Below are 27,931 nucleotides of genomic sequence, written 5' to 3'. Positions count from 1 at the left end.
ATACGACCAAGGGCTGCAAAATCCAAAAAAGTCAACAATTTTGATAAAACTAAAAATAAACAGAAATATAATATTAAGACAGAAACATCACGTGTTTTTAGGATCACTGCCGGTAATAATCTGCCATTCTTGACCTTCAAGCGCCGGATAACAAATCTTAAAAGGCATATCCGCCACTAAATCACCCCATTTAGCCTCAATAAGATCCAAGATTGCATTTGCCTGGTTAAACGTCACTAAACTGCTGACCACTGACCAAAAGTTTCCTAACGAAAAAAACCGAAAATCCATATGCGCTGGTTGCAGGTTTCCAATAAGATAACCACCATTATTGGGCATCCATTCTACCAACCATGGAGGAATTTGATCAGGGTAAATGTTGAATTTGTTGACTGCATCATACGAATACTCTTCGGTTTTGTACCGGTAAATTTCATTAAGTTTTTTCAAATCTATCCAGTAATATTCTCTTATGTGGAACGACAATGCAATGAGACGGTTGTTTAGGGCTCGAATTAGGTCCGCTGATCCGTCCTCTGGTGCAAGCATTTCCCGCGCACACATTAATGCAGAATAAAATAGCGCCTGAAATCATGATATTCCAGATATTTGAAAGATAATCAAACTTTTATAGAACAAGTATCAAGTCAAAGCCAACGTTACGATCTTCTTACCTGGATTTCAAGAGGGTGTCCGTGAATTCCCATACGGCGGTCAATCATGCACGGACCATCAGCTACCAGCAAAGTAGGAAACATATCAAAACCATCAGCAAGACATAACTTTAAAATCATTTTGATTCCAGTTTGAACATCAATTCTCTCCACCAATGACATATCTCCAGAACTCTTTCCATATGCACGTAACAATATAATCCACCATAATCCTGATAAGAAAAAAAAAGAAAGAAAAGAAATCAGATTATCACTTTAAAAGGTTAAATCCAAACCCTCCTAATACTTACCAGAATCAACAGGGGCAACACGCCCAATTGCAGCCTCTCCAAAATCAGGGTCTAACACTTCTTCGGTTGCATTTTCGTCACCTTCAAGAGGTACCGTACGGACCTTGAAACTTGCAGGCATTAATCCTTGCCCAGGACTATGGCAATCCATTGTTTTCTCCCAACTCTAAAAAACAATAAAATTAAAGCAGAGCACCGAATTACTTGAAATTCAAAAGCACAAGGAACACGCACTACAATATAGACTCTGGGTAACTTTCAACCCCTTTGACCCATATGTCCAGTTTCGCTTTTAGCTAATTAATCTGATCCGGCCCATTTGAGATACGACAACCTAAATCGACCCATTTGATCGGTTACACACTCAGCTAATTATCCTGATCTGATCAGTTTGCGATATGACAACCCAAATCGACCCATTTGATCAGTCATCAGTTACCCTTTTAGCAAATTATTCTGATCTGACCCGTTTGAAATTCGACACAACACAAATCAACCCATTTGTTGTTAAATGGGTTGAAATTTCCATCTAAGATAATCATAAGACTTTGTAAACTCTAATTAAAAAATCGAGAAAAAAAAAGGAAATTTAAAATGGAAGATAGAATATCAACTACCTGCAATTGAAGTGTGTGAAGGATGAAATTGCGGACAATATCATACTCTTCTTTTAGCAAGAACGCTATTCCCGAAGGTATGAAGTCCCGTATGAAAACTTGATCATAGTTAAGAACACTTGAACTCGTGGGGTCGTTTGCAGCTATTGTTCCAATAGGACTACCACAGTAATGCACTATAGATTCGCGCAGTAGGTCCCACGCTTCATTCTCAATAATATCAGATACCGAACCCTCGCTTTCCTTCTTCAACTTCTTAACATTCGTTTCTTGAATTGTATTAAATTCCTTAGCATTATCCACAAACCAAGTACCATTTTCAGTTTCAGTAGTGAATCCACTGACACTTTCAGCATTTTGACACTTACAACCGAAACTTTCGAACTGTTTGTTTTTGAAATTTTCAAATCGGATGGTGGGAGTTGTGGGAAACCGGATGGCATTTGAGCGGCTTCTCTTTTTGCAGCTTATGAAGGGTCCAAGAGAATGTGACGAGTCGGGTTTAATAAACGGCGCAGACCCGAACACTTGCAAAATTGCTTCAGAAGAGGCCATGAGCACGCCAATTATAAAGTTAACAACTTTATTACAAATTCAATCACCTAAATCCTCCACTTCTGTTTGAAAAGGAAAAAAAAACATAAAAAGTTTAAAACTTTATTACAAATAATGATCAAACATCAAGATTAAGTGGCTAAACCTTAAAAGCATCATAAAAAAAACTAAATTAAACAAAATTTCTTCTTCATTTTAAAGATTTAAACTTTGTTCTTGTAACAATTTAAATATCATTTCAATGATAGCCTCACTTTCCTCTTAAACCCTAATCAACATAACATGTTTGACCATAAAAGTCAAAATCAATAAACATACATGATTAAACCTAATTAAAAAAAAACGCATTTAATCACTCAAATCTCAATTAAAAAAAACCCCTCTTTTAAATCTTTAAACCCCATTTGAAACAAACAAGCAAACAGCATTTTGGGAGGTGGGTTTTGAAAATTGAACAAGAAAATGTAACTTTTAGTGAAATAAAAGATAATCTTGAAAATTGAAAAAGTTAAAAGCCCACCAAAAGTTTACCGGATTGAAGGGAAATTGGATGCAGGAATCGGAGTGAAATCGATGGAAGATCAAAAGCTGAGATGATCAGTTCAACAATGGAGGGTTTGCGTGAGTGAATTGCGTGATTTAGTGAAGAAATGAAATTGAAATGGAAACTTGAACGTATGAATAATCAAAACAAGTAACCTGACTGTTTTGTTTCTGGCCATACATGTCTGCTTTATAAAGTTTTATTATTATTATTATTGAAAATTCAAAGATATTTTTTTAACGAATAAAACCCGACTCCTTGGGTTGTTGTAGTCCAATAGTAAAAGGTAATTTTGTACGTTCACGACGCAAAGCCGACCATTTTCTGTTCTGGGAGAAACACGCCACCCAAAGACTCATGTTGTAAAACCTGATTAGAATCGTATTCAAACTTAAGACCTTCCGGCCTCCATTTGAATCCTTCACTTCCCCTTCAATGACAAATTGCCAGTTGAGCATTTGAGCTAAAGTTTATTGATCCAAAAAAATGAAAATTCATAATTGTTTAAGATCTCTCATACTTCATTATTTTAAAATATGAGATAAGAAAAACAAGAATATAATATATTTATCAGATAAAGACTTGCATCTAAAAAAACGTGTTATGATTGTATGAGATGAAATATTATAAATTTCAAACTTAAGACATTTTGTGTCTTATAGAAAACACCCAAAAATGTTGATATTATGAAGAAGTTACGATATAATGACTATTGGTGTTAAAAGTTTTATTTGGCATTAACTAATAAGCATAGAATCACAGTTAATAAAAGAAAATAGTCGAAATTTATTTGTTTTAAATGATATAAGTGCTAATTGAGAAAATGTAAAATTTAATTATATGCTAAACATATAGATAAGGGTGATTTAAGAAAATGTCTCATAAAGCAAATAAAATAAAGTTTAAAATTATATAATTCTTATTTATTAGCCAGTAGAGATAAGGTCGTGTTTTGGCATAATACATGAAAGTGACAGTTATTCCACGTGAACAAAGCGTAAGAAAAGGTTTACGCAACGTGTGGTTTTTTTCTTTTTTGGAAATGTAAGACTTCATAAAAAAAAGATTTTAATTATATACGCAAGGCCGTCATCCCTGAGAATTAATATATCCCGTCCGAGCTAAAAAAAGATATCTCTTAAGTCTTAACATACTAAATAATGTATACACATTTTTATATATTAATCAAAGTTATGGCAATAAACATAACAATTAGCAAAATCATTGTATTTAATAAGTTTATGACTTACTGAATAGGCTAATAGCTAACCAACGATTTGTGAAGCTCTTCTAACATTCTTGATAGAAAATTGGTAAATCAGCTATTCGCAGTATATACTCTGTAAGTTCTCGATAGTTATCATCGCCAAACCGCTAAGTCTTTCTTTAAGCATTGCGGATCGTAAATAAGATTTCAATAACTATAATTTTGAAAACTCCTTTATGCAGATTTTGCCATGACTGTTGGTATTCGAAGTCGACTTTGTTGTTATCCCGCCTATTCGTTTCTTTTTTTACTTATTTAACTTTTATTAATTAGTTAAAATTAATTGATCATTTTCAATTTTCAATGGGCCTATAAGTTTTTGGGTAAACTAAACAAAGTGAGTCTAAAAGGCGTGTCAGTATTATACAAATAGTGAAATTATAAGCCTTTCGGTATTCTATATATAACATCGGGAATTTTTAATATTTTTTGTGCCCAGAAAAAAAGTGCCCCGGCCGGACGCCCACATGACAAACCCTAAGAACCGACACTGTGTATACATTATTATTACGAGCTAAAAAAATTATTACAGTGCTAATAATATATGAATTTAATCCTTAAATATTAATTAAATAGCGTTAAAAAAACTAAATTCAAGATATACGAAAAACAAATCGATATAGAATCACTGAATTATATATTACTTATTATTTGACACGCTTACATGGTCGATTTTGTTTTTTTAAAAGTTATAAAAGTGATATCAAAAGTATTTTTTTTACTATGGTACTATGAAAAAAATTAAGACGAGATCTGGTACAATTAAAATAAACCGACTAACCGGGAAAATGTGAAAACGGTGTAAAAGATAAATTATCTAAAGCACCCTTGCAACGATATTCATATTTGATAATGAGCAAATGATTAATCAAGTGTTGAAGTGAAAATAATTGGTTTTAAATTGAAGATGGGCTATGAAATTAATCATGAGCTTAAGTAAATCAAGAATGGATGTGGGCCAACTAAAATGGTCCACTAATATTTATACTAATGGGCTGGATTAAGAAGAGATTTAGACTCATTTTGAGCTCATACTTCAGCCCACATTATATGAAAAGGAAAACACAAAAACAAGAATGGATGTGGGCTAACGAACAATTTTTTTTTTGGCAAGAGATTTTTATAGCAATTGGCGGACGCTCGTAATAAAGCCGATGTTAGCGTGCATCGACCATTATCATCACGAGCGGTTCCTTAACTTACAATTCCAACCACCAGTCAATATTCAGTTATTCACCAGAGTTATAGCCGTTGAACACAATGACTCATTGTATATGGTCTATTATTCTCACTTAGGTTTATAGACTACATTAATGGACCTTAGAAGTGGCCTCAACATATGGAAAGTGTACGTACATGAAAAGTCTTGCAAATTTGAAGGCACCACTAGTTAAGGGTACGGCCAGAGCCGGCTTCGAGAATTTAAATGTCTCGGTCGAGCCAAAATAAAAAGGCCCATATGCCCTGTAAGAAATAACGAAATATATAAGCTAATTTTTTTAATGACGATTAATGTTATGGATAAAAAAAGTTTGGGCCCAATATATTTAAGATGATTAAGATTCATACATATTTTATAATTTTGTTTTCAAATATATATAATAAATTTGGCCCCTAAAATTACAGGCCTCTGCTAAACGTCTTGCTCGCACTACCCTAGGGTCGGCCAAGTTGTTTACCATGCTATCAGAACTCCAAATCTGTTAAGAAATTATAACAATATGTATGCGTGTTAATAAAACTGTAAATCTTTTGATGAGAAAAATATTATTAACTAATAATTCAATTATATATTTTGTTAAAAGTATAGATAATGGTTAATGTAAAATCGAATATGAATAGTATAAAAAATTTCTTAATTTTCTATTATGTTAAAAGGATAAAAATACTTTATAAAAATCAAATAGAATTTTTATTTTAAAATTTATTACAATCCTACCCATTCCTTTTTTCATTAAAATATTATGTTAATACGTAAAGAATAGTAGCTTATAGCTTATAACCTTATTGGTGAGAGAATCATTCTCATTATTACTTCATCTTCACAATATACCTTATCTTTTTTATAATATACCTTATCCTTTTCACAGTATAACCGGTTCGACCGGTCGGTACGTACCGGTTTTTAAAACATTGTTCTTCAGTCACCAGAAAATTTTCCGACTTGTCCTTTTCATTTTTTTTCCCTTAGTTCTACTACTTCGTCAACAATAGATTGAAAGGTTAAACTACCATAACGATGTCAACTCTTTGGTGGTTCCAACGCATCCCGAAAAAGCCGTGCCCCGGCCGGGTGTCCGGCTTGCACCATCTTAGAGTAGGCCATGAGTACGGCCAATCCCCTAATTAGTCCATGGCAGGACGAAACAATTACATTATTAATAAGCTGGACTAAATAACTTGTACTCGAGCAACCAAAGGTGTTGTGTGTAGCCCTCAAAAGACTACTTCGTGGCAAGGTGACGGTAAGACAATATGGTAGACGATGTTTCAGGGGGGGGGGGAGGGGTTATGATTTTGGACACGAGAAAGCATGCATTTGATAAGGAAGGTAGTTGTTGCGAGTCTTGCGACTGCCTCAAGGCTTAAAAATGAGAAACTTGGATTCGATACTCACGGTTCCGGTTGGTTTATGGAATGTGTCTATTTTCCGTTCAGTCACATCATTTTGTTGCGACGTATGTGAACAATATGTATGGTGGCCCTGATTCTAAAAAGCGTTTCAGAAAATATATTCAAGAAATGCATTACACGCACTCATCGCTAAAACAACAACAGATAAAATCTAAAAGACAAGTAACCTAATATCAACTAATAAAGTAAATAGATTGAAATGAATGTGACAATTAACTTATCCTTCATAGTTCATACTCCTATAGTCTTGTGTAAAATTTCAAGTCACAAATTAGCTTCTTTGACCTTAGAAAGTCAACAGTCATAACTTCCTATTCAACTTGTACAACAACTAGTTTGTTTAGTGGCAGTCACTTCATCAATAACATAGATAATTTCTTTTCTCCCATTAATAACATGTTTTGTTGCCACATCTTCCTTTGATTCAAGGCTTTTTTGACTCGAAATCTCAAAGATATTTGCGATCATTTGATGAAACGCGTCTTCTACATTCAAATTCTCCTTCGCAGATGTTTCCATGAAACACAAATTCTCTATTTGGGCAAGATTTTGGCCGTCTTCCGCTTCTACTTCTCTCGAGTCAACCAAATCCGACTTGTTCCCGACAAGAACAATAACCATGTCATGGTTTCCATACTCCCTAAGCTCGTGTAACCATTTCTTTAAGTTCTCAAAAGTCCCCCTTCGTGTTATGTCGTAGACCAACATTGCGCCTAATGCTCCTCGATAGTATGAGCTTGTGATGGCTCTGAATCTACGATCAAGATAACACAACCATTATTATTAAACTTTTGACACTAGAGTTTATGCACAACTTAAATATGATATAAAACTTGAAGATAATAACCTACAATATCATATGCAATATGTATTTTTAGAGGTGTCAACCGTATCAGGCTGGCGAGTTATAATAAATGGGTTAAACAGGTTGACATGCAGCTGACGACTCAACATGTTTAGTGAACTAGTTAAATAAGCCACGCCGAAAAAAAGTTGAATACAAAGTTTACATTGAACATCTATATTGATGCTTGAAATGAATACAAAGACAATAAAAGACGAACTACACGCACCTTTCTTGCCCGGCAGTGTCCCAAATCTGGGCTTTGGCGATCTTATCTCCAACCTTAACATTCCTATAAGCAAACTCGACCCCGATTGTCGGCTTTGAATCAATACGAAACTCGTCTTTTGCAAACCGTGATAGAAGATTCGATTTCCCGACTGCTGAATCCCCTATCAAAACCGTCTTAAACAAGTAATCACACTCGTCGTCATCCGACAAACTACTACCCATCATAGAAGATTAATTACTTAAAAAGAAAGTGAAAGATTTTGGAGAATAATATGAGCAGTTCAAAGGCATGCTGTTTTAAGTTTTTAACTTTTGATCAACCAAGTAAAGGTTAGGCTGACTGACCAATACTTTTTTCATTAGGATTATTATATCTTTAAATAAATATTAAGATAAGGTTTTGTGTATATTTTTACTTTGTCATTATTATCAAGTAATATTCCATAATTTGACTGATTACAAAATTTCTTTCCGGATTTTTGGTCATTTATAAACAGTACATTTGTTTATGCTTCTATCATTAAAACTTTTGAAAAGTTATTTACCAGATTTACTTTTTGCTTTATTTGAGTATGACATTAGACTTTTCATTAGCTTTGTCTCTAAGTATTAAGTGATGAAGCCTGTACCTGTCGTAACATCTGATTCCATGTAGTCGAAAATTTTCGATATTCGAATTTGGGTTATTCGGATCGGGCCCTTGTTTACGAATTTTGTATACGAATCGAACTTGAATTTGGAAATCTTGAACAGAATCGACCTGAATAACCTGAATTCGAATACCAGATATAAACTTAATTTTAAAATATTATTTTTGTAGCTTTTTGCTATTTATGTTTGTTCGAGTAAACCTGAATTCGGATAAGCTTATTCAAGCCGTTTTCTCATAGTCTTATATAAATAAAACCCGTATTCAGTTTTAAAATTTTCCAAATTCATGGAACCTGGTTCGAATAGCCAACCGCGTGAACTCCCCTACTTGAAAGCAACCTCCTCAATGTAAGCTGTGATTTATTTAATACCGTTTGACATTAGGAGTTAACAACGTCCAGATTTTATTTCTTTATTATTTAAAAGCGAGACTTCGTCATCATCACCATAACTATCACCGTACTCAGTAAATTCCATTAATAGCAAAGTTATGGTAGGATCTGAGGAAGGTAAGACATAGACAGTCTTACCTCTACCCAATAGGAATAAAGAGACAGCTTCTAGTGAGATCCCGGCTCGATAGTAGTTTTGCATTTAGCCTTGGGCCCTTGTCTTTCGGCTATCAACGCCACCACATGATGCATGATTAACCTTCCTACGCGTCGCAACACCGCGAACGGAGTAGAGCGTCATCATCATCGCCGCGCAACATTAACACCGCGATTTAGGGTTCCGCCTCGCAACACCGCCTCGCGATTTAGGGTTTCGTTTTGGCTCAGAGACGCGAACGGACGTGGCTGCGGCGTCGGCCGCCGTGCCGGACGTCGGCATCATCATCACCATCGCCGGTCGGAGCATCATCATCATCATACGCGAACGGAGTAGAGCAGAGACGCGATTTAGAAGCAGAGAGAATTCCATTTCTCTTCCAAATGGAGAGAATTGGATTTCTCTACTTTTTGCCTACACCCAATTCTCAGAGAAAACCAATTCTCCGCCCAATTCTCCGCCTAATTCTCCCAAACAAGAGAAACCTAATTCTCCACCCTCAAATCTCTCTACCAAACACCCCCTTAATGTTAGTTTCACGATGTTAGTTAAATAACGTAAAAAACAGTGGAATTCCCCCCCCCCCCGGGTCACACATAAATACATTATATGCGCAAACCGCATTTAATTTCTATAAAACTATAAATGACCAGGTTAAATTGTGTAAACTCTTTCTCTTTGCTTGAGGGTGAAGCATTAAATTATGATTGTGATTCATCACTGAACCATGCATCTTTACTTTCCGTGTTGCCAATTATTGGTCGAATGTTGATTACAAAACAATATCTCGTGATCTATATGTCACGGACTAGAACAGAAGTGAAAAATGAAAATACATAGTGTGAAAAAACTAAATTTATTTACCAATCCTTATAAGGATTTGTTGTTATATGAATAGTTTAATTTTTGTCTTGTGTTTAGATTGGAGTTTATTCTCTCATACACTATTATAATTTATTTATAAAGGTTGCGAGAAACTATACATACAATAAACAATCATTCTCAAAAACAACATTTTTAGGCATGGCATATATATAATCTTTAACTTGTGAATTAAACAATAACCATACACATGCATTAGGAGCAAAAGTAGTTCATATTTAGTTATTCGTAAAGAAATAAAATACATAAGGGAAAATCATCAAAATAATTATGGTTTCAAAACAAACCAATCAGGTGAGGACAAATAAGCAGAGGTGACAATAAACTAGCTGGAGTTGAAATCCTAAAAGAGGGCGTTGAGGTCCACAGTCCACACAGCATCCAACCATCATCAAGAGTGTGTCACTCTGGTTGTTAGGGGACCGTCGACATACTAAATTTAAGGCTACAAAAGAGGCGGAGGTGCCACGTCAAAAGCACGGGCAAGGACATAGCCGTCAACCACTCAACCATTATCTCAATTAGCTCGTAACTAGCAGCTTGAATTCCACAACACACTACATAGTTGAGGTGCCTTAGTTCGCTCTAGTCAAGTAAGCCAGATTGGCTACAACACAATTAGCCGATTTTAACCGTTTGACCAATAACCAGTTTCGGTTATTAGCCGACACCATCAAAACCGGTTAATCCGCATTAGCATTGTTTGCATGTTTAGTTTTCTTTTCTATTTTTATTACAAGCCCAACTACACATTTGAGCCCAGTTTGGACTTGAAGCCCAAGCTAAGCCCAGACTGAATTGATCCATCAAAATATTCTCGACTCAACCTCATCAAGTGGCTTGATATCTACTATCAGATTGTTTGTTGGGAGATTGTCAAGTCATGAAACATTTAATAAAATTCTCAAACCGTTCAATATCTACCGTATTAAGTGTCATAGTGTAACAAATAGACACCCCATTCTCCATTGGGTAGGCACACATATATATCACACCATATAATCTTATAGTACGATAGTCACAACAAGTTTCGATCAAGTTTGAGGCTTGTAGTTCGATTAAGTCAGGCGCTCATGCTACAAACAACCCTGACTGTAGCACCCTCGAACGCAAATGATGAACGCGTTTTCAAGGAAGTGTGCCGAACAATCTCTTCTGATATAATATTTCTTTATGTTTTCAATTATCGTTATTTCATTTCACATCAATTTTTTGTTACCAAGGTTATTTTGTAGTATTGTATTTACAAGTTCGTTGGATTTGCAAAATAATAAAACAATGTTTAAAACACAATCCTTTCTAAGAGCAAACGTGATAGGAAAGCGTTTTTCCCATGACATCGTTCCTTTATGAAGCCCAAACGAGGTTTTGAGAAGGAGGTGTCGGTGAGCGTTGCCCTTCTCCGTCATCCTTTTTCATTTTCTAATTAATCGTACACCCAACGATAATCATACACATGCGTTTTATTTTTCCAAAGATTCTTTTTCTATTTAATTTAAACATTATTTTAATAATGCGTTTGAGTGAAATGATTACACACCATATTGGAAAAAAAAAACCTATAATAACATGATGATAATATGACGGGACGTTTTTTACTTCCATGGATGCTATAACATGAAAACATGCATCACGCTTATTATTTTTATATAGCCAATTGTTTCTAATCTGCTCTAACATGATAGAGAAAAATATGTCACGGGGCGTTACAAAGGCGACGCTATGATAGGCGGTACTGGGTTAACAGTAGAAGGGGCTGATGTAGGGGTGTTCAGATTTCGATTCGCATTCGAAACATTTGAAATTCGATTCTATTCGAATTCGATTATTAAGATTCGAATTCGGTTTTAAAAAATTCAAATTCGATTCTATTCGTATTCGAGTATATTAATCAAATACGAATTTATAATTTATTATTCGATTCGATTCGAAATTCGAATTCAAATTATATATACATATATGTATATATAATATTTTTTTTATTTGTGTCAACTTCATAAATAATAAATGTCCATTACAGATTATTAAACCCAATATGTCATATTATTGTTTCCTAGCCTATACTAATATGGGTGTTATTTACTTCTCGTTCTACTATTTGTAGTTTAGTTTTGAATTTATTATCATGTGGTATTGTAGCTACTTTAAATTTACATGTTTCTTTTGCAATTATGATTATGGTTTTCAAATTTTTGGCATAAGTAAACTTGAGTTAGATTGTATTTATTCGAATGAAAATCGAATGTATTCGAATTTGATTCGAATTGGGCATATAATACGAATACGAATACGAACCGAATGGTTCAACTTTTAATCGAATACGAATACCAACAAAAAAATAATTATTCGAATTATTCGATTCAATTTAACTTGAAAATTCGTTATTCGATTCGATGAACAACCCTAGACTGATGAGATAGAGTTATGGTGACATTAATCCAAACAACCGGCCTAAGCATTAGGCGGTGAGTGAAGTAATCTAAAGGTACGAAACATGCACATCGACGCATAACCAAGGGACCAAATTCGTACTTTTATGATACACTTTGGGTGTCCACGTCACCCCGTCCCACATGTCTCGCTCACGTGTCGCCACCACTTTCCAACTCCACCGATAAACAAAATCTCTTTTTATTATTTTTTTAAATAATAATAATAATAATAATAATCCGCGTTTCAAAGAATAATAATAAATAATAATGTATTGATATTTTATAAATAAAAGACAGAATTACAAATTTTGTCCTTTAAAAAAAGCCAAATTACGGTTCGTGTCCTTTGTTAAGTTTCCTTGCAGGCGGTGTACTTTAAACTTTTTTTTCCTACAAGTTTTGTCCTTTACGCTAACTGGGTTAGAAAAAGTCAGTTAAGTATGACATGTGCCAGACATGTGATGGGCATAATTGTAATTTTAGTGTATCTTTAAATTAAAAAGAAAAAGAAAATGTATATAATCCCCTCCTTTCTCTCTAAGCCACCACCATCACCATGAACTCCGGCCACCATAAACTCCGGCCACCGCAAACGATCCCTATCACCCGAACCCGACCCATCCTTTTCCAAAACCCGTATCCCTATCACCCGAACCCGACCCATCCTTTTCCAAAACTTCGGCCACCATGAAGCCCAAACCCACAGCTACCGCCACACACCAACCTTTCTTAAATCGGCCACCGCCAGCCACCGTCACAAATTCCGGCCACCAGAAACAACCACACCACCATACCGCAACCACCACTACACAAAAGCCAACACCTGCAACTGCCACCACGAAGCCCAAACTTTTTAAATCGACCACGAAACCCTAAAATATTAACCCGGATCTCAGATTTGTTAGGTTACGTGGGCTCGCCGAACTCTCTCTCACTCTCTCTAGAGCAAACCTCCACCACCGTCCACTCCACCTGCCGCCACCATACCAGCACCATCCAACTATAACCACCTTCATTATCTGATTCTTATTCACCTTCATCAAATCCCCTTAATCCTATTCACCTTAATCAATTGCTTCATTTCAATTTCAACCTCTGTTACAAAAAAGGTGGGTTTGGGTTTCCCAACATATCCACAAATAGTTCACTACAAGTACAAACAAAAGCATATCTTCTCACATTGAAATCCGTCTTAGATCTTAAATCGCAAGGCTCAATCTGATGGAGACGTTGGTCAAGCTAACACCAATTTTGTTGATTCTTCTTCCTTGCCGGTCGGAAAAATGACCAACCCATTCATTTTCTTTCATCTAAAATCAACCAAACCTGTCAATCCTCTTATCCTGTCGTTTCTTCAGTCTCTCTAAACTCTGCTTCAATGGCATCATCTTCCACACTCTCTACGGTGACTCTACGCGCCTTCTCTTATCCTCCACGCGCCACCACCACCACTCAATGTCTTTCCCCCAAACAAACCCTAGAATTCGGCCCCAAACTCACCCACCGGTCCACATTCCTCCGTCCAGTCGCCGCCGTGGCAGAGGAGAAAGTCGTCCAGCTGGGCGATGACATCTCAAACCTAACCCTAGCTCAGGCACAGTCTCTGGTCGAGTACCTTCAGGACAAGCTCGGAGTCACCGCCTCCTCCTTCGCTCCTGTTGTCGTCTTCCTCGCCGGAGCGGAATGGCCTCATCGGCTTGTTTCCGGATTTAAGAAGAAGTGGTGGTGTTGGTGTGGAGAGAGAGAGAGAGAGAGAAGATGGGAAGAGAGAGAGAGAGAATCATTTTAATATATATTAGACAAATTACAGGCGAAAAGACAAAAATACCCTCACATGCGCCTCACGTGAGGGTATTTAACTGAGTTTTTCTAACCCAGTTAGCGTAAAGGACATAACGTGTAGGAAAAAAAAGTTTAAAGTACACCGCCTGCAAGAAAACTTAGAAAAGGACACGAACCGTAATTCGTCTTATTTTAAAGGACAAAATTTGTAATTCTGTCTAAATAAAAAGGAACGAAAGCCAAATTGGTACGAAAATCAGAACCCCTCGTTCGTTCGTTATTCTCTCAACCAACCAACAAACGAACCACCGGAGTTTGACGTCATGGCGACGTCCAGATATCGGCGGACAACTTCCGTCCGTGACTCGGACAATCAACTCACCGATTCCTACAGGATTGAAGGCACCGGTAGCTGGGACGCTATTGAGTGGACAAAGATCGATGTAAACCCTAGCTTTTGTTATTATTCATTATTACTACTCAATTTGTGTTATTATTATTATTATTATAATAATGACTAATGTGTTATTGATTTTGTGTAATTGAATTCACAGCAGCCTGTTTCAAGGCCTGTTCCTCATGGATTGTCTGATTTCTTGTATGAAGCTGAGGAGGTTATTGCTGAGGTATTAAATATTAATAGTTTGACTTCTGGTTTCATATTGAATTGAATTGTTTATATATGTGGAATATGTGTATATTGTATGAAGTTTAATTTATCGTGATATGATTATCTTATATTTATATTATGTAGGCGCTTGCTCTTTAAATTTTATTAACTCTGATTTTGTTATTAAAATGCTTTTTGACTTCAAATTTGATTTTGAATTGACTTGTTTATATGTGTGGAATATGCATATATAAAGTTTAACCTTGATATGATTATCTTATAATTATATTATGTAGGCTGCTTGCTTTTTAAATTTTATTAACTCTGGTTTTTTATTTATTTATTTATTTTTTACTTTGCTTTTAGGGGTATTGTGTTCTTGTTAACACTGATGAAGCAGGTACCTTGTTTGTGACCAGTTTTCGTCTTCTTTTTTTGGTAAGTTGTTTGTTTACTGAGGTTTTTATATACCGTTGTTTAGTATTTGTTAGGTAAATGTAGAATGTATGTTTGTCTTACAGAGTGAAGGAAAAAGGGATATTATTTCACTAGGGACTATACCGTTGGCCACCATTGAAAAGTTTAACAAGATTGTAAGTTTTGCATCATCTTTATCTTCATCTGGATTTGGAACGACATTATGATTCTGTGGTTTTGTAACTATTGTGTCATTTAGTTATCCTATAGGCTTTTGGGGATGTTGAGAGGTTAACTCAGTGGCATGAAATAGTTTCTGTCACAAATTAGCAGAACCTGAAAAATAAATTCGTTGAATGGATAAATAAATTCGGGAAATCTTTTTAAAGGAACGCCACCTGTTATTATTAGATTTTACATCGTATGTGCTAGACTGCGAGCTTCAGTGTCAATGGAACTATTAAATTAAATCTAAAAGGATAAAATAACAGGCATTTATTTACAAACAAATATCTTCTTCAAATCAACATCAACACTAAAATACTCTCATATACTAATTTTAATTTCAATCTGTTATGGGTATATAGATAATAAAGCAGCCATCAGGACTTAGGCAATCTGATAAAAATCCTACACGAAGGCTTCTTCAGGTCATTGGTATGTCAAAATGCTTTCATTCTTGTAATGTAATATTCGATCAATATACTGAATTTCTGAATTCATTTGATAATTATTTTTAAGCTGCGTGTTTTCTGGATGAATAATGTGTGAAAAAGGTGTAAATATTATGCTTGTTTTCTTGCAGGAAAAGATATGAGGATTATTATATATGCTTTCCGTCCTCGAACTAAACAGGTACTTTATAAATAACATAATCTATGACTTGTGCTTGATATATTAATCACTCATCACCAATTGATCAAATTTGTGATTGTTGCAGAGACGTGCTGTATTTGAAGCATTACTGAGGTATGCAAGGCCCACAAGACTCTATGATCTGTATGCCTTTTCATCTGGCCCATCAAGATTCAGCAATACTAGCCCTCGAGTACGATTAATAAACGAATACTTGCGGCTTCTTGGTATGGAATCACATATTTCACAGGTGATTGAAGATGGTTTCTTCACATTTTCTAATAACTGGTGGAGAATTAGTGACATCAATGCAACTTATGACATGTGTTCAACTTATCCGTTTGCTTTGTTATTACCAAAATCCATAAAGTGAGACATGTTATAAACTTACAGTTATGCTTAGTTTTCCCACATTTTTATGAGTTCAATTTGGCATATAATTTTGTGTTTGTCTGTTGGTTTTCAGAGACGAGGATGTACTGCAAGCTTGTAAATTTCGTGCACGATGTAGATTGCCTGCAATATCATGGTGTGATGCACGTACGTAGTGGATTTTGGAAATCTATTTTGTACTCATTCTAACTTTCTTTGTATCATTTACTCTAGCATCTAGTTTTAAGTTTTAACACATGAATTAGGCCTATAAACGAACTATATGGTGAACTGTTTATGAACAGTTCGGCGGGAAGTTCGTTTATTTAATAAACGAACGGACATGAACAAATTTTTTGTTCATTTAATTGAACTAACAAACATGAACATGTCTTGCTCTTTGTGTTCGTTATGTTCGTTGACGTTTGGAATTTACGTTCATTTATGCTTGTTTAAGTTGAAAAATTTTAGGCACATTACAATTTAGTCTAGTATTATGATTGTCTGTGGCCCTGTAACAATCTAGTCTAGTTTTATTAAATTTTAGGCCCAAAAGATTTGTGTACATGTTTACATTTAATTGTTCGCACAATTGTGTTTTTTCATCTATGTTTAGTTTGTTCGGTTGCGTTCATGAACCATTCGTTTATAATATTAACAAGCGAACATAAACGAGCAGGAAACTCATTTTCTTAACAAACGAGCATGAACAAGAAACTGTTCGTGTTCGATCGTTTGTTCGGTTAATGTTAGATGTACGGACACAAACATGCTCCGTTCGCGTTCGTTCGGTTCGTTTACAGGCTTTCATGAAATTGCTTCAATGATGTGTATAATGTAGGCACTGGAGCTGTTCTTGCACGTTCATCCCAGCCATTAGTTGGTTTGATGATGAATATGAGAAGGTAAAAGATGAATTTACTGCACTACCCTTTTACAGCTGTACACCTTCAGTATCAAGATTTTGAAAAGTTGTCTTGTAATCATTTTAATGCAGCAATGCTGATGAGAATCTGGTTGGTGCTCTTTGTACTCCATTTTCTGATGGAAAGAGAGAACGGAGGTAAAACCTTTGCTCTTTTATCCAACTTTTTTATCTTCTGTTTTTTTTTTGGGTGCAATCTGGTGTTTGATTCTTACGGTTGCAACTGTTTTATCATGCAGGAAGCTATATATAGCTGATGCTAGACCCAGAAAAAATGCTTTGGCAAATGGCGCGATGGGAGGTGGTTCAGAGTCATCATCAAACTATTTCCAGTCTGAGGTCTGTCAAAGGTTTGACCTAAATAATAATATGGTGCTTTGTCATGTTAGCCTATTGCGAACTGGATTCTTTCCACGTGTTTCTTTTTATAGATTGTATTCCTTGGGATAGATAATATCCATGCCATGAGGGAGAGTCTTGTTCGACTTAGAGACTATGTGGATACACATGGAACCAAATCATCAGATGGAATGTCTTCATTCTTGGTATGAAGTCGCCCATAAACATTAACCCGTAGATTCTTTCTTATAGAGGTATATTATATGACCATTTTCTTCACAACAGAGACATGGTGGATGGACATGGGGCGGAGGTAACCTCACCAGTATGTCTGCTTCTGTATCAACCCTTGGTGACAGTGCTTGGTTAATACACATCCAGAATGTACTCGCCGGGTCAGCTTGGATTGCTGCTCGCGTGGCAATTGAGTCGGCCTCTGTGCTCGTTCATTGCAGGTGCACATCAACATCCGTAACAGCTATAGATTTGTGATTTTGAACCTGCTATCTATTGTCACATTGTAATTATGTTGAACAGTGATGGATGGGACAGAACAACTCAACTAGTCGCCCTTGCAAGTCTGTTACTTGATCCATATTACCGCACCATCAAGGGATTTCAGGTATGTTCTCATTTGAGATATACGATACATCACTTTCGTTTCAGAATCAATAATATGGGGAGATGCATAAAAGATAATCAAAAGTAGCAGGAGAGAGATGGAGGCGGTTACATGACTGTATTGTGTAACACATTCAAAGCAATGGGTACAAATGCATTATGCGGCTCTCAACATTTTATTGATTCTGATACGAACGCCCCTCTGTATGCATATATACAATTTTCATCAACGTAAAAAGAAGAGCTATATTAATTTATACTTTTATGCAGGCTCTTGTGGAAAAAGATTGGCTCGCATTTGGGCATCTATTTTCAGACCGAGCTGGCATGCCAAGCTTCTCTGGGAGTGATGTAGAATTACCCAGACAGTCCTCAAGCTCAAATTTTGCATCACCTATTCGCCAAACACCTGGGTCATGTCCATCTCAATCTCAAATGTCTTCTCAGACACACACTTCAAACAATTATTCTCCAATATTTCTTCAGGTTTAATAGAAACATCAATCAATCTTTAAAAAATTCTGATGATGATTATCTTGTACAAGTAACCACATTGTTTGTGTTTTGTTTCGACAGTGGGTTGATTGTGTTTCCCAGTTATTACGAATGTACCCTTTCGCATTTGAGTTCTCCTCGGTATGTATTTTCAATAACGGACTGTATGTTTTGGCAAATTTCTGAACTGTTCATTATTATTATATTTGACCGTTATGATCTTGCAGGCTTACCTGGTTGACTTTTTAGATTGCACGCTCTCTTGTCGTTTTGGGAACTTCTTGTGCAATAGGTAAGTATAACATTGAGTTTATAACTTCATTTGCATTTTTTACCACGGACCAAGTTGGTTGCATAATTTTGTCTTTTGACGGGCCAACTAAAGACTTGTATATTAAATATCAGTGAGAAGGAAAGAGAACAGTATGGTGTCTCTGATGCATGCGGATGCTTGTGGATGTATTTAGATTATAAGCGTGCTTCAGGAGGCAGTTCTCACGTGCACTACAATCTCTTCTATGATCCATCAAAACACGAGGGCCCGTTATTGCCGCCAGCTGCAGCTTTAGCCCCAACAGTGTGGCCTCGGTTTCATCTGAGGTGGTCCTGTCCTTCAGAAGCTCAAGCTGGAGAGGTTGAAGCTCAATGTAGGAATATGGTGGAGAAAATCTCTGAACTTGAAAAGGTAATTTACATATATACCCCATTCAGTTCTTGTTATAAAATCTTTGATGTTCCATTCCTTTAAATATGAACAGGCAAAGGACATTGCTGAGAGGAAAGCGCGAGAAACAATTGCCGCAATGGAAGCAGTCAAAGCCGAGATACGCAACGAGAAACAGGTCAGCAGCTCGGCTATGAACCTGGCAAGAAAAATCAAAAGGGAAAGCGAGATCATAAAAAGAGCAATACAATCTCTCGGGTGTAGAGTACACGTATCGGGAAATGACGACTGTACAATCGACATCCAAAGCAATCTGCCTGATAGAATAGCATCTTCCCCTTCAACCCAAGAGACAGGAGGTGGTCAACCCTCATATCATGAAAAGACGGAAATGCCCTTATCTGTCACCTTATCCTGTGATAACAATGATGATGATGATGATGATGATGATGCTCCGGGAAACCCAATTATTAGGGTTTGTGAAAACTTGTGCCCGCAACGGACCCTGGATGGAGGGTGTAAGTGGCCCGATGCTGGGTGTGCTCAACTCGGGAGCCAATTTGTTGGTTTGAGAGCTAATTACGATGCTTTTGATCGGTTATCTATTTATGACAGCTACTTTCAGCCCGAATGACAGAAGCAGGTTTTTTGAGGAATAGTGGTAGACATCCGGGATGTTGTACAGTTTTGAGGTTCTGAAACATATATATATATGATTTACAAGGGAGAAAAAGAAACATTATGGTGGATACAGTGTCGGGTTTAACGTGTAATTGAAGTGGTTATTTTTGTGTACAGATTCTTGGTAGACATGAAACCTGAAATGTAAAGTTAGGCTGTCATCTCATCCAAATCAATGATTAAGATGTGTTATGTTTACTTGTGAGTACACTGAATGTTAACATGTCACAGGTTTTCTAGGCACGGTTACTCTTGTATGCCGAACCGGGCCTAAATGGTCATATTTGTTACATGCGTGCGTGGTGGTTGGGGTAACGCTCAATTTAGTTTAGGTTAAAACATTAATACTTTTAATATGTCATATTTAGTGAATGGGAGAACAGGCCGGGTTGAGAAACACAATACACAAAACGCTTTTAATCATCTTATTCTAAAGCTGATGAGTATCTAAGATGGGTGTCCGCGTGCGTTGTTGTGTTGACAACTTTTGATGTATCATGGCACGGTCCATGCTAAAAACCTTTATCGACTATCTAAATGGGCTTGTACATCCGAAACCAATTCACGATCTGATCCACCAATTTGAAATCGGTGGGAGTGTACATAAGTTGAAACTGGTTTGAATAATCCTAGTTTGAGAAGAACTAGTCATATGATGCGTTGAGTCCATTTCCAATCCAGTTTGGTTTTCCTTCAGAAATTGGGTTCAAACAGAACAAATTTGTATCCAATACGGTTTTGGTTTCAAATGAGTCGAACTTTAATGCTAGTGATAATTTCGTAATTCAGATGTTCGGTAAAACGATTGTTAAGAATGAAAAGAAAACTTAAAAGATAGCAAAATTAAAACAAAAAGCTAATGGGGTGAGAGAGGCTCGAACTCTCGACCTCAGGATAACTCTTTGCTATGAGACCTACGCGCTAGCCAACTGCGCCACCACCCCCTGATGTTCCTATATCGGTTTCTTTTTCTCTATTTATAACTTTAAGTTGATTTATACAACCATCTTTATAACTTATGTTTTGTAAGTTTGCATTCTTTATATCATACACAAACTTATTTGGGTATTAACCTCTTGTTTTTAATTTATATAAAACTTTTTTAAATTTAAATTTTTGAGTAAAATTTATATTGGCTTTAGAACATCTCAACGATATTTTTGAAATTTTATAAAACTTTATATATTAAAAGTTACATATAATCATATATAAACAAAATGCGTTTTAAAATTAATTTGTTAAACACAAGTTGCTAAAAGAAACCTGTGAGCAAAAAGGAGAGCAATGTCGTTTTTTCGGTGAGTTTCTGGACACTCGTTGTCTACGCCGATGACGATAAAAGGGGAGTGTTGATGCCAGCGAGTGGTGGATCGGTGGCGGTGGTGATGGCTTGACAGAGGAGATCGTTGGTGACAGAGGAGTGATTGATTTATTGTTTTACATGTATATATATATTTTTTAAATCTAGGGTTGAGAAAGTCGCATATGTATTGTATGATAGTGGATTATTGTATTTGATCTTTTACCTTTTCATTGGGTCTTTAAAAACGTAACTTTTTATGGGAAAATTCCCAAAATGTCTTATTTTGTCCCCATAAATGTCTCATATAAACACGCATTTCACGATGTCTTTAGCCTCCAGACTAGCTGGAATTCCGAGATTGAACACAAAACTAGTCGGGACTTGAATTACACATAAAACTAGTCAGGATTAATGTTGTGTTCCCGAGTCTCATTTAACAAGGGGAGTGGAAGGAAAAGAGAGGAAAATATTAAAAAACCATGTTCTAGATAATTTTTAAGAAGAGATAGGGATGGGAAATGACGGAAAATGTTGGAAAATTTGAGAATATTATCATCCTTCTAAATCAGAGAGATTATGAGAGAAAATATTTGTGTGTAATAATAAATTCATATCAATTCCTAAATTACCCTATATCTAACTCCCTTATATAGTTTACTTAAACGGTATAATAGGAAAATTACACATTCTTTTCCTTTACACCTAAAATGTTTAATTTCTTTTATCTTCCTTTCGTTTTCATTAAACTCGAGAACATGAAATAAAGTCACACATTTTCCTTCCCTACCTTTCTTTCTTGTCCTAATTCTCCTTCTTCCTCCCACTCCCCTTGTTAAACGAGACTCGGAAACCAGTGTAAGAAATGATCACCAAACTAATCACTCTTAACATCTTTAACACCGCATTCTTGAGTTTTTTTATTTAAGGGTTTGAAAAATAAAAGATAAGAAAATTTTTCTTGTTTCATTCTTGAGTTTTCTTTTTAAAGGAAAATAAAGAAAATGAAAAGAAAATTTAAGCCTTTTTTTCCTTCAAAACTTTCCAGCCAAATATGGCTGGATTGTGAAGAAAAAGTTTATATATTACTAATTTACTCATCTTGACCTTCTTATCTAACTCAAGAATAAGAACATAATTGTAAAGTTACAAGTTTTTTTCTTATCTTTTCCTTCTTATATAAAACTCAAGAATATAATTAATACTTTCTTTTTTTGTTTCTTTTATTTTAACTCGAGAATGTATTTTAAGTATATAATTTCTTTTCTTTTCTTTTCTTTCCTCATCCAATCTTATCATTTTTTTTCTTTTTATTTTAAACCCGAGAAAAGAACAAAAAGAGGAATTTTTGGTTATGAGAATATAAAAACTCGATACACACAAACCCCTGCACTTCACTCACCATGCCTTCCGATGAATCCTTCTTCCACACCGCCGTCATAACCTACTTCCTAATCACACCAACCACCTTCATCTCCTGCCGCTACATCACCGCACCATACGGCAAGCACCACCGCCACGGCTGGGGCCTCACCGTCCCACCATCCATCGCCTGGTTCCTCATGGAAAGCCCCACCCTCTGGTTCACACTCCTCCTCTATCCCCTCGGCCAACACTCCAAAACCCTCAAAACCCTAACCCTAATCTCACCTTTCCTCATCCACTACTTCCACCGCACCGTCATCTACCCGCTCCGCCTCCGCCGTACCCGTACCCGATCCAACGGGTACCCGATCACCATCGCCGGTATCGCATTTGCCTTCAATTTGTTTAACTCGTACCTGCAAACTCGCTCAATTACTGAGTATGTGGATTACAGTGACGACCAGTGGTTTTGGTTGAGATTTGGTTTAGGGTTAGTGGTGTTTGTGGTTGGTATGGTGGTGAACGTGAGATCGGATATGACGTTGGTGAGATTGAAGGAGATGGGAAAGGGGTATCGGGTTCCGAAAGGCGGGTTGTTTGAGTATGTGAGTTGCCCTAATTATTTTGGGGAGATTGTTGAGTGGTTCGGGTGGTGGGTTATGACCGGGTCGTGGGTCGGGTTGGGGTTTTTGTTGTATACGTGTGCGAATTTGGTGCCGAGGGCGTGGGCGAATCATAAGTGGTATTTGGACAAGTTTGGGGCGGAGTATCCCAAGGGGAGGAAAGCTGTGATTCCGTTTGTGTATTGATTTGTTTGTGTGTGCGGCGCGCAACGGCACATTGTGGTTAGGTTTTCGTGGAAGCGAAAACGGGTTGGGTCGGGTCAGGTTGATGGTGAGGAAGGTGGTTTATTGAAAAGTTTATTCTTTTAAAAATATTTATGTACTTGTTTAAAGGGTATTTGGATGTTGAAAAAATGTTGAACCAAGTGTTTTATGGGTTGAAGTTGACTTTTAATGTACACTAGTCATGTTGTCATCTTATTGACACTAGTAAAAAGTATTACATTTTCTAGGGTGGGAATGGTGTAGAGTTGGTGAACTCAAAAAATATGGATCATATATTTAGTCGTATCAATAAACATCAATCTTGACTTGGACTCACTAAATATCATGCCACCCAAATACGAATGATGTAACCCATTTATCTAAACAAGTTAAACAGGTTTTCCTTTCAATTAGGTGTTGACTTGTTTCACAAATACTCAATGAGTATGAAAATCTAAATAACCAAAGACCGAAGAGAGATTCAAAAAAAAACATTGCTTTTAAATTCACCATTTTTATTGAAGTGGTTGGTATATAAGCATCTTATTCCGTTTTCGTGGCTCTTAACTCTCTACTGTTCTCGGGTTTCTTAGCTCTCTACTTTTCATCCCTTATATGTTCGTCATAAATTTTTTTTCCCATTTTAACCCTGACGCTTTTCACTTTCAACTCTTGTCCCCAATACTTCGCATCTTTTACAAATTTTCCATTTAACGTTTCGGTATATATTTTGTGAGTTAACATGCTGCAACATGCTTGTGTGGTTCAACTCTGCTTTTCATTCGGTTTAACAATCGCACCCCAAATCGTGGTTCCAGCCCCCTCAAAACACGAGTTCAATAAAACGCCTCAACATTACTTTTTTATGGTTTTAAATACTACTACCAGGCTAGCCCAGGACAGGATCCAATCTCATTAGCCCAAATAGTAGGTAGCAGCTACCGTTGAAACTTAAAAACATCTCTGTCTAGTCTCTATCCATATTAAGGCGAGTCAGGACAGCTGCTACGTGCTATCTGCTGAATTTGGTTACTTAATTCTTCTGCACTTCTGTTCTTTGTTGTTAACGCCATCATAATCCTAGCTAGGGTTTGTTTGAAAATTGTAATCTGCAGGCTGATGGCTCCGCTTACGTTAGCTCATCACTCCAACAACTCATCTATGACGTCATCAGGTAACTGTATAATTATCTCTCTAATTATCTTCCGTTATTAATTCACATATTAATATAGCCAGCTAATAGTCGTTTATTGTTTGTTAACAAATTAATGAACATAGTGAATGAAGTTAGGTGAGGCATTGCATTTCTTTTTAAATTATATTTCAAGCCATACTTTATTTGTATAGGTTTATAGTTGATTTGAATGAAGCCATATGTAGATTCCAATCACATCGGTACGCACGAAACCGAAAAAACCAAACTGACGGCTTGGTTTTATGTTTTTGTATAAACCGAACTGAATTTTATAGATTTTCATTTTTTATGTTAAGTAATTTATTAGAATTTAATAAATATGTAACTCAAATTCTTTAGCCCAAAATTCATTATTTTGGGCCTACTTTTTCTGCACAAAATTTTCAAGCTCAAACGGCAAAACCGATAAATCCGAAAAGTTTTCAGAAATTCATAAACCGACACAAACTGAACCGTACACACTCATCCACTTATCCACCAAGTTTAGTAATTCATTTTTTTTAAGTTTTGTTTTGGTTAGTGCCATTTATTATATGGTTCTTGTTTGAGCAGGTGTGTGGTTTTGCAGATGTATCAAATGGGAAAACACAAAGGTTGCAATTAGTACCGAAAAAGTTTTTTGCTTCAGTCAGCACAGGGGATGAAAAACCAATTGATTTCTTACGAACCGTATTTGGTATTGTGTTGATAATACTTCTAAAGTTTTGTTTTATGAAACTTTTTATTAACTTATATAGTCAAACTGTTATTGTGATAGTGCAGAGGGTTTCGTAGCAGGAGGTACAGCCGGAGTTGTTGTTGAAACAGCTTTATATCCAATTGATACCATAAAGACCAGACTGCAGGTAGGCTCTATACTCTTTACATAATTTTATCAATTAATTAAAATTTGGTTTCGATTATCTAATTAATAAACTAATTTTATCAACACTGTATGTTCTGCAGGCTGCACGTGGCGGAGGAAAGATTGCCCTCCAGGGGCTATATTCAGGGTTGGCTGGAAATCTTGTTGGTGTATTACCGTAAGGATAAATTGACTTTTGAAAGTAAAGATTTTATATTTTGTTCTGTTATATATTAATTCTTTTGTCAATTTTGTAGAGCTTCTGCCTTATTTGTAGGCGTTTATGAACCTGCAAAAAAGAAATTGTTGAAGATACTTCCAGAAAATCTTAGTGCTGTTGCACATTTGGTTAGTTTGATTTCATCTAATCTCATTTCATAAATTGTTTTATTGTTTTCTTTTTTCTTAATACTTTAAAAGTTTTGAAATGTTTTGTAGACTGCAGGTGCAATTGGAGGAGTGGCTGCATCTCTGGTGCGCGTTCCCACAGAGGTAGAAATATTTTCTTTAGTTAATGTATTAATTATGATTGCAAAAACTATGCTGCTAAAATGATAGTATAGTTTATTTTGCATATAACGGTTGAAATTTGTAGTTATTTAATATTTTGATTTGACTTTTGACCTGTGACCAACATATTACAACAAAAACTGACTCGTTTTCATACAAATGGGTCTGTTTATATTTTTCTGATTTTAATTTGACAAAATAGGTTGTGAAACAAAGAATGCAGACTCGTCAATTTGCTTCAGCTCCTGATGCAGTCCGGCTTATTGTTTCCAAGGAGGGTTTTAAAGGTCTATACGCGGTATGCTCCAACAACATTTATTTTTATGTAGATGACTTCAACTGAATATATTTCTAAATACTGTTGTAATCTTTATGGGACATTCCAAAAGGGAAAAGATCACATTTTTATGCTCGTAGCATATATTTTTTTTCGTTTTTTAAGAGTGAAATGGTATTTGAAATTAAGATATAATTAATGTATTTCTGACCTTCACACGGGTTAAAATGTTACATTTAGGGATATGGATCTTTTCTCCTACGAGATTTACCTTTTGATGCTATCCAGTTTTGTATATACGAGCAGCTTCGAATCGGTTATAAGTTGGCTGTAAGTGTATTCCATAAATTGTATTTGTAGATTAATTACTACTAGATTATCTCTTGCATATTCTGTTTTGTACACAAAGTTTGATTAATATATATCTTCTGTCAGGCGCGTAGGGAACTCAATGATCCTGAGAATGCAGCAATTGGTGCCTTTGCTGGTAATTATGCTTACTTAAAATGTAAAAGTGAAAAATGAAACCAAATGGTTCCATAAAATTGTTTGTGAAATGTCTAAAATACCCTTTTTTGAAGGAGCACTTACGGGAGCTATAACAACACCACTTGATGTGATAAAAACTAGGTTAATGGTTCAGGGATCAGCAAGCCAGTATAAAGGGATAGCTGATTGTGTTCAGACAATTATTAAGGAAGAAGGACCTCCTGCCCTTTTGAAGGTATTGAGACTAGATTTTAAAAAACTATAATGATAATGATCAATAATAATAATAATAATAATAATAATAATAATAATAATAATAATAATAATAATAATAATAATAATAATAATCTGTCCTGCAGGGTATTGGGCCGCGAGTGTTGTGGATAGGTATCGGAGGTTCAATATTTTTTGGAGTTTTGGAGAGAACAAAGAAAATTCTAGCTGAACGTTCACTGCCACCGTCTGTGCCCCCTAAGCAAGATTAAAGAGCACGAATACTTGTATCTGCCCGTTGATTTACGGGCTAGTTTATTTTTCGACTAGCAGGGTAGTTGCGTATTGTGAAATTTTGTCAATTCTATTATTGTATGTAGCAGAACTGCGAGGGGTGATTTCACCAAGCCATAAGCTAGGGTTACAAATTTACAATTGAGAGAACAATAAGAAACCAAACTGTTGCATCTTATGAGCCATAATGTTTTATATACAGTCCTTGTGAGTTGGTATCGCCAAGTTATAGGTCCATATCAGTTGGGGTGCCACCAAATTATATGTCCGTATGAGTTGGTGCCATTAAATTATAGGTCCGTATGATGTGGCACACCGACACAAAAATGTCTAACATGACACGTATGACAATTTCACTCGTACAATCCGTATGATGACATCGGTGTATCCATGACAACACCCTTTAAAACTAAAATACAATAAATCAGTTAGAATTTATAACCAATACCATCATGCATTGAGAAAGTAAAACCAAACTATAGCATTTTGTTAGCTACAAAATTCGAAAAATGAAACTATATATAGGCTTGAAATCAAAAGTAAAAAGTTAGCCATTGGCACACAGTTAATAAGTCAAAATTGAAGTCAACCATTATGTAACAAGACACAAGATGCACGACAACTGTCTACTAAATCAACAAAATCATTTGCATCTTTGAGTTCAAAAAGAGGTTTGACCTCAAAAG

General features: G+C 35.9%; 5 protein-coding genes and 1 non-coding gene across 8 annotated transcripts; 3 read left to right on the top strand and 3 right to left on the bottom strand.

The window, feature by feature from the left end:
• Nucleotides 1-3: 3 nt before the first annotated feature.
• LOC143579211 (neutral/alkaline invertase 3, chloroplastic-like) lies at nt 4-2,855 on the bottom strand. 2 transcript variants are annotated; one of them, XM_077062591.1, is made up of 5 exons: nt 2,668-2,855; nt 1,582-2,198; nt 965-1,130; nt 675-886; nt 4-585 (listed from the first exon to the last, which is right to left on the bottom strand). In XM_077062591.1, exons 2-5 carry the CDS (start codon nt 2,134-2,136, stop codon nt 88-90), a joined length of 1,431 nt encoding a protein of 476 aa, XP_076918706.1. In that variant the 5' UTR covers nt 2,137-2,198; nt 2,668-2,855; the 3' UTR covers nt 4-87. The 2 variants fall into 2 exon arrangements, with proteins under 2 accessions (XP_076918706.1, XP_076918707.1); XM_077062592.1 differs by lacking the exon at nt 2,668-2,855 and having other exon boundaries at nt 1,582-2,243.
• A 4,034-nt stretch (nt 2,856-6,889) lies between these two features.
• LOC143579234 (ras-related protein RABA6a-like) lies at nt 6,890-7,878 on the bottom strand. The gene is made up of 2 exons (XM_077062605.1): nt 7,655-7,878; nt 6,890-7,335 (listed from the first exon to the last, which is right to left on the bottom strand). The coding sequence occupies exons 1-2, from the start codon at nt 7,876-7,878 to the stop codon at nt 6,897-6,899; spliced, it is 663 nt and encodes a 220-aa protein (XP_076918720.1). The 3' UTR covers nt 6,890-6,896.
• Nucleotides 7,879-14,191: 6,313 nt separating this feature from the next.
• Nucleotides 14,192-20,005, top strand: LOC143579210 (phosphatidylinositol-3-phosphatase myotubularin-1-like). 2 transcript variants are annotated; one of them, XM_077062590.1, is made up of 19 exons: nt 14,192-14,395; nt 14,510-14,578; nt 14,929-15,000; nt 15,084-15,155; nt 15,567-15,636; nt 15,785-15,834; nt 15,920-16,203; nt 16,301-16,374; nt 17,048-17,111; nt 17,204-17,269; nt 17,371-17,470; nt 17,563-17,676; nt 17,756-17,925; nt 18,008-18,092; nt 18,362-18,577; nt 18,668-18,727; nt 18,814-18,878; nt 18,992-19,271; nt 19,345-20,005. In XM_077062590.1, the coding sequence occupies exons 1-19, from the start codon at nt 14,276-14,278 to the stop codon at nt 19,882-19,884; spliced, it is 2,571 nt and encodes an 856-aa protein (XP_076918705.1). In that variant the 5' UTR covers nt 14,192-14,275; the 3' UTR covers nt 19,885-20,005. The 2 variants fall into 2 exon arrangements, with proteins under 2 accessions (XP_076918705.1, XP_076918704.1); XM_077062589.1 differs by having other exon boundaries at nt 14,507-14,578.
• Nucleotides 20,006-20,791: 786 nt separating this feature from the next.
• TRNAM-CAU (transfer RNA methionine (anticodon CAU)) lies at nt 20,792-20,875 on the bottom strand. Its single transcript is given in 2 exon segments — nt 20,792-20,827; nt 20,838-20,875. It is a non-coding gene; the product is annotated as a tRNA-Met (tRNA).
• Nucleotides 20,876-22,634: 1,759 nt separating this feature from the next.
• Nucleotides 22,635-23,405, top strand: LOC143579233 (steroid 5-alpha-reductase DET2-like). Its single transcript, XM_077062604.1, has one exon. It carries the CDS (start codon nt 22,635-22,637, stop codon nt 23,403-23,405), a length of 771 nt encoding a protein of 256 aa, XP_076918719.1.
• A 1,137-nt stretch (nt 23,406-24,542) lies between these two features.
• LOC143579232 (S-adenosylmethionine carrier 1, chloroplastic/mitochondrial-like) lies at nt 24,543-27,316 on the top strand. The gene is made up of 11 exons (XM_077062603.1): nt 24,543-24,597; nt 25,187-25,294; nt 25,381-25,463; nt 25,564-25,640; nt 25,720-25,810; nt 25,901-25,954; nt 26,175-26,270; nt 26,490-26,579; nt 26,685-26,736; nt 26,831-26,973; nt 27,098-27,316. Exons 1-11 carry the CDS (start codon nt 24,543-24,545, stop codon nt 27,221-27,223), a joined length of 975 nt encoding a protein of 324 aa, XP_076918718.1. The 3' UTR covers nt 27,224-27,316.
• Nucleotides 27,317-27,931: the final 615 nt, after the last annotated feature.

The sequence above is a fragment of the Bidens hawaiensis genome, unplaced genomic scaffold (genome assembly GCF_021521415.1).
Source record: "Bidens hawaiensis isolate Kalapana, Puna unplaced genomic scaffold, B.hawaiensis_p1.1 tig00029633_1, whole genome shotgun sequence".
Lineage (NCBI taxonomy): Eukaryota > Viridiplantae > Streptophyta > Magnoliopsida > Asterales > Asteraceae > Bidens > Bidens hawaiensis.
The sequence above is the reverse complement of the archived record's forward strand: the minus strand, read 5'-3'. Positions and strand labels throughout refer to the sequence as shown.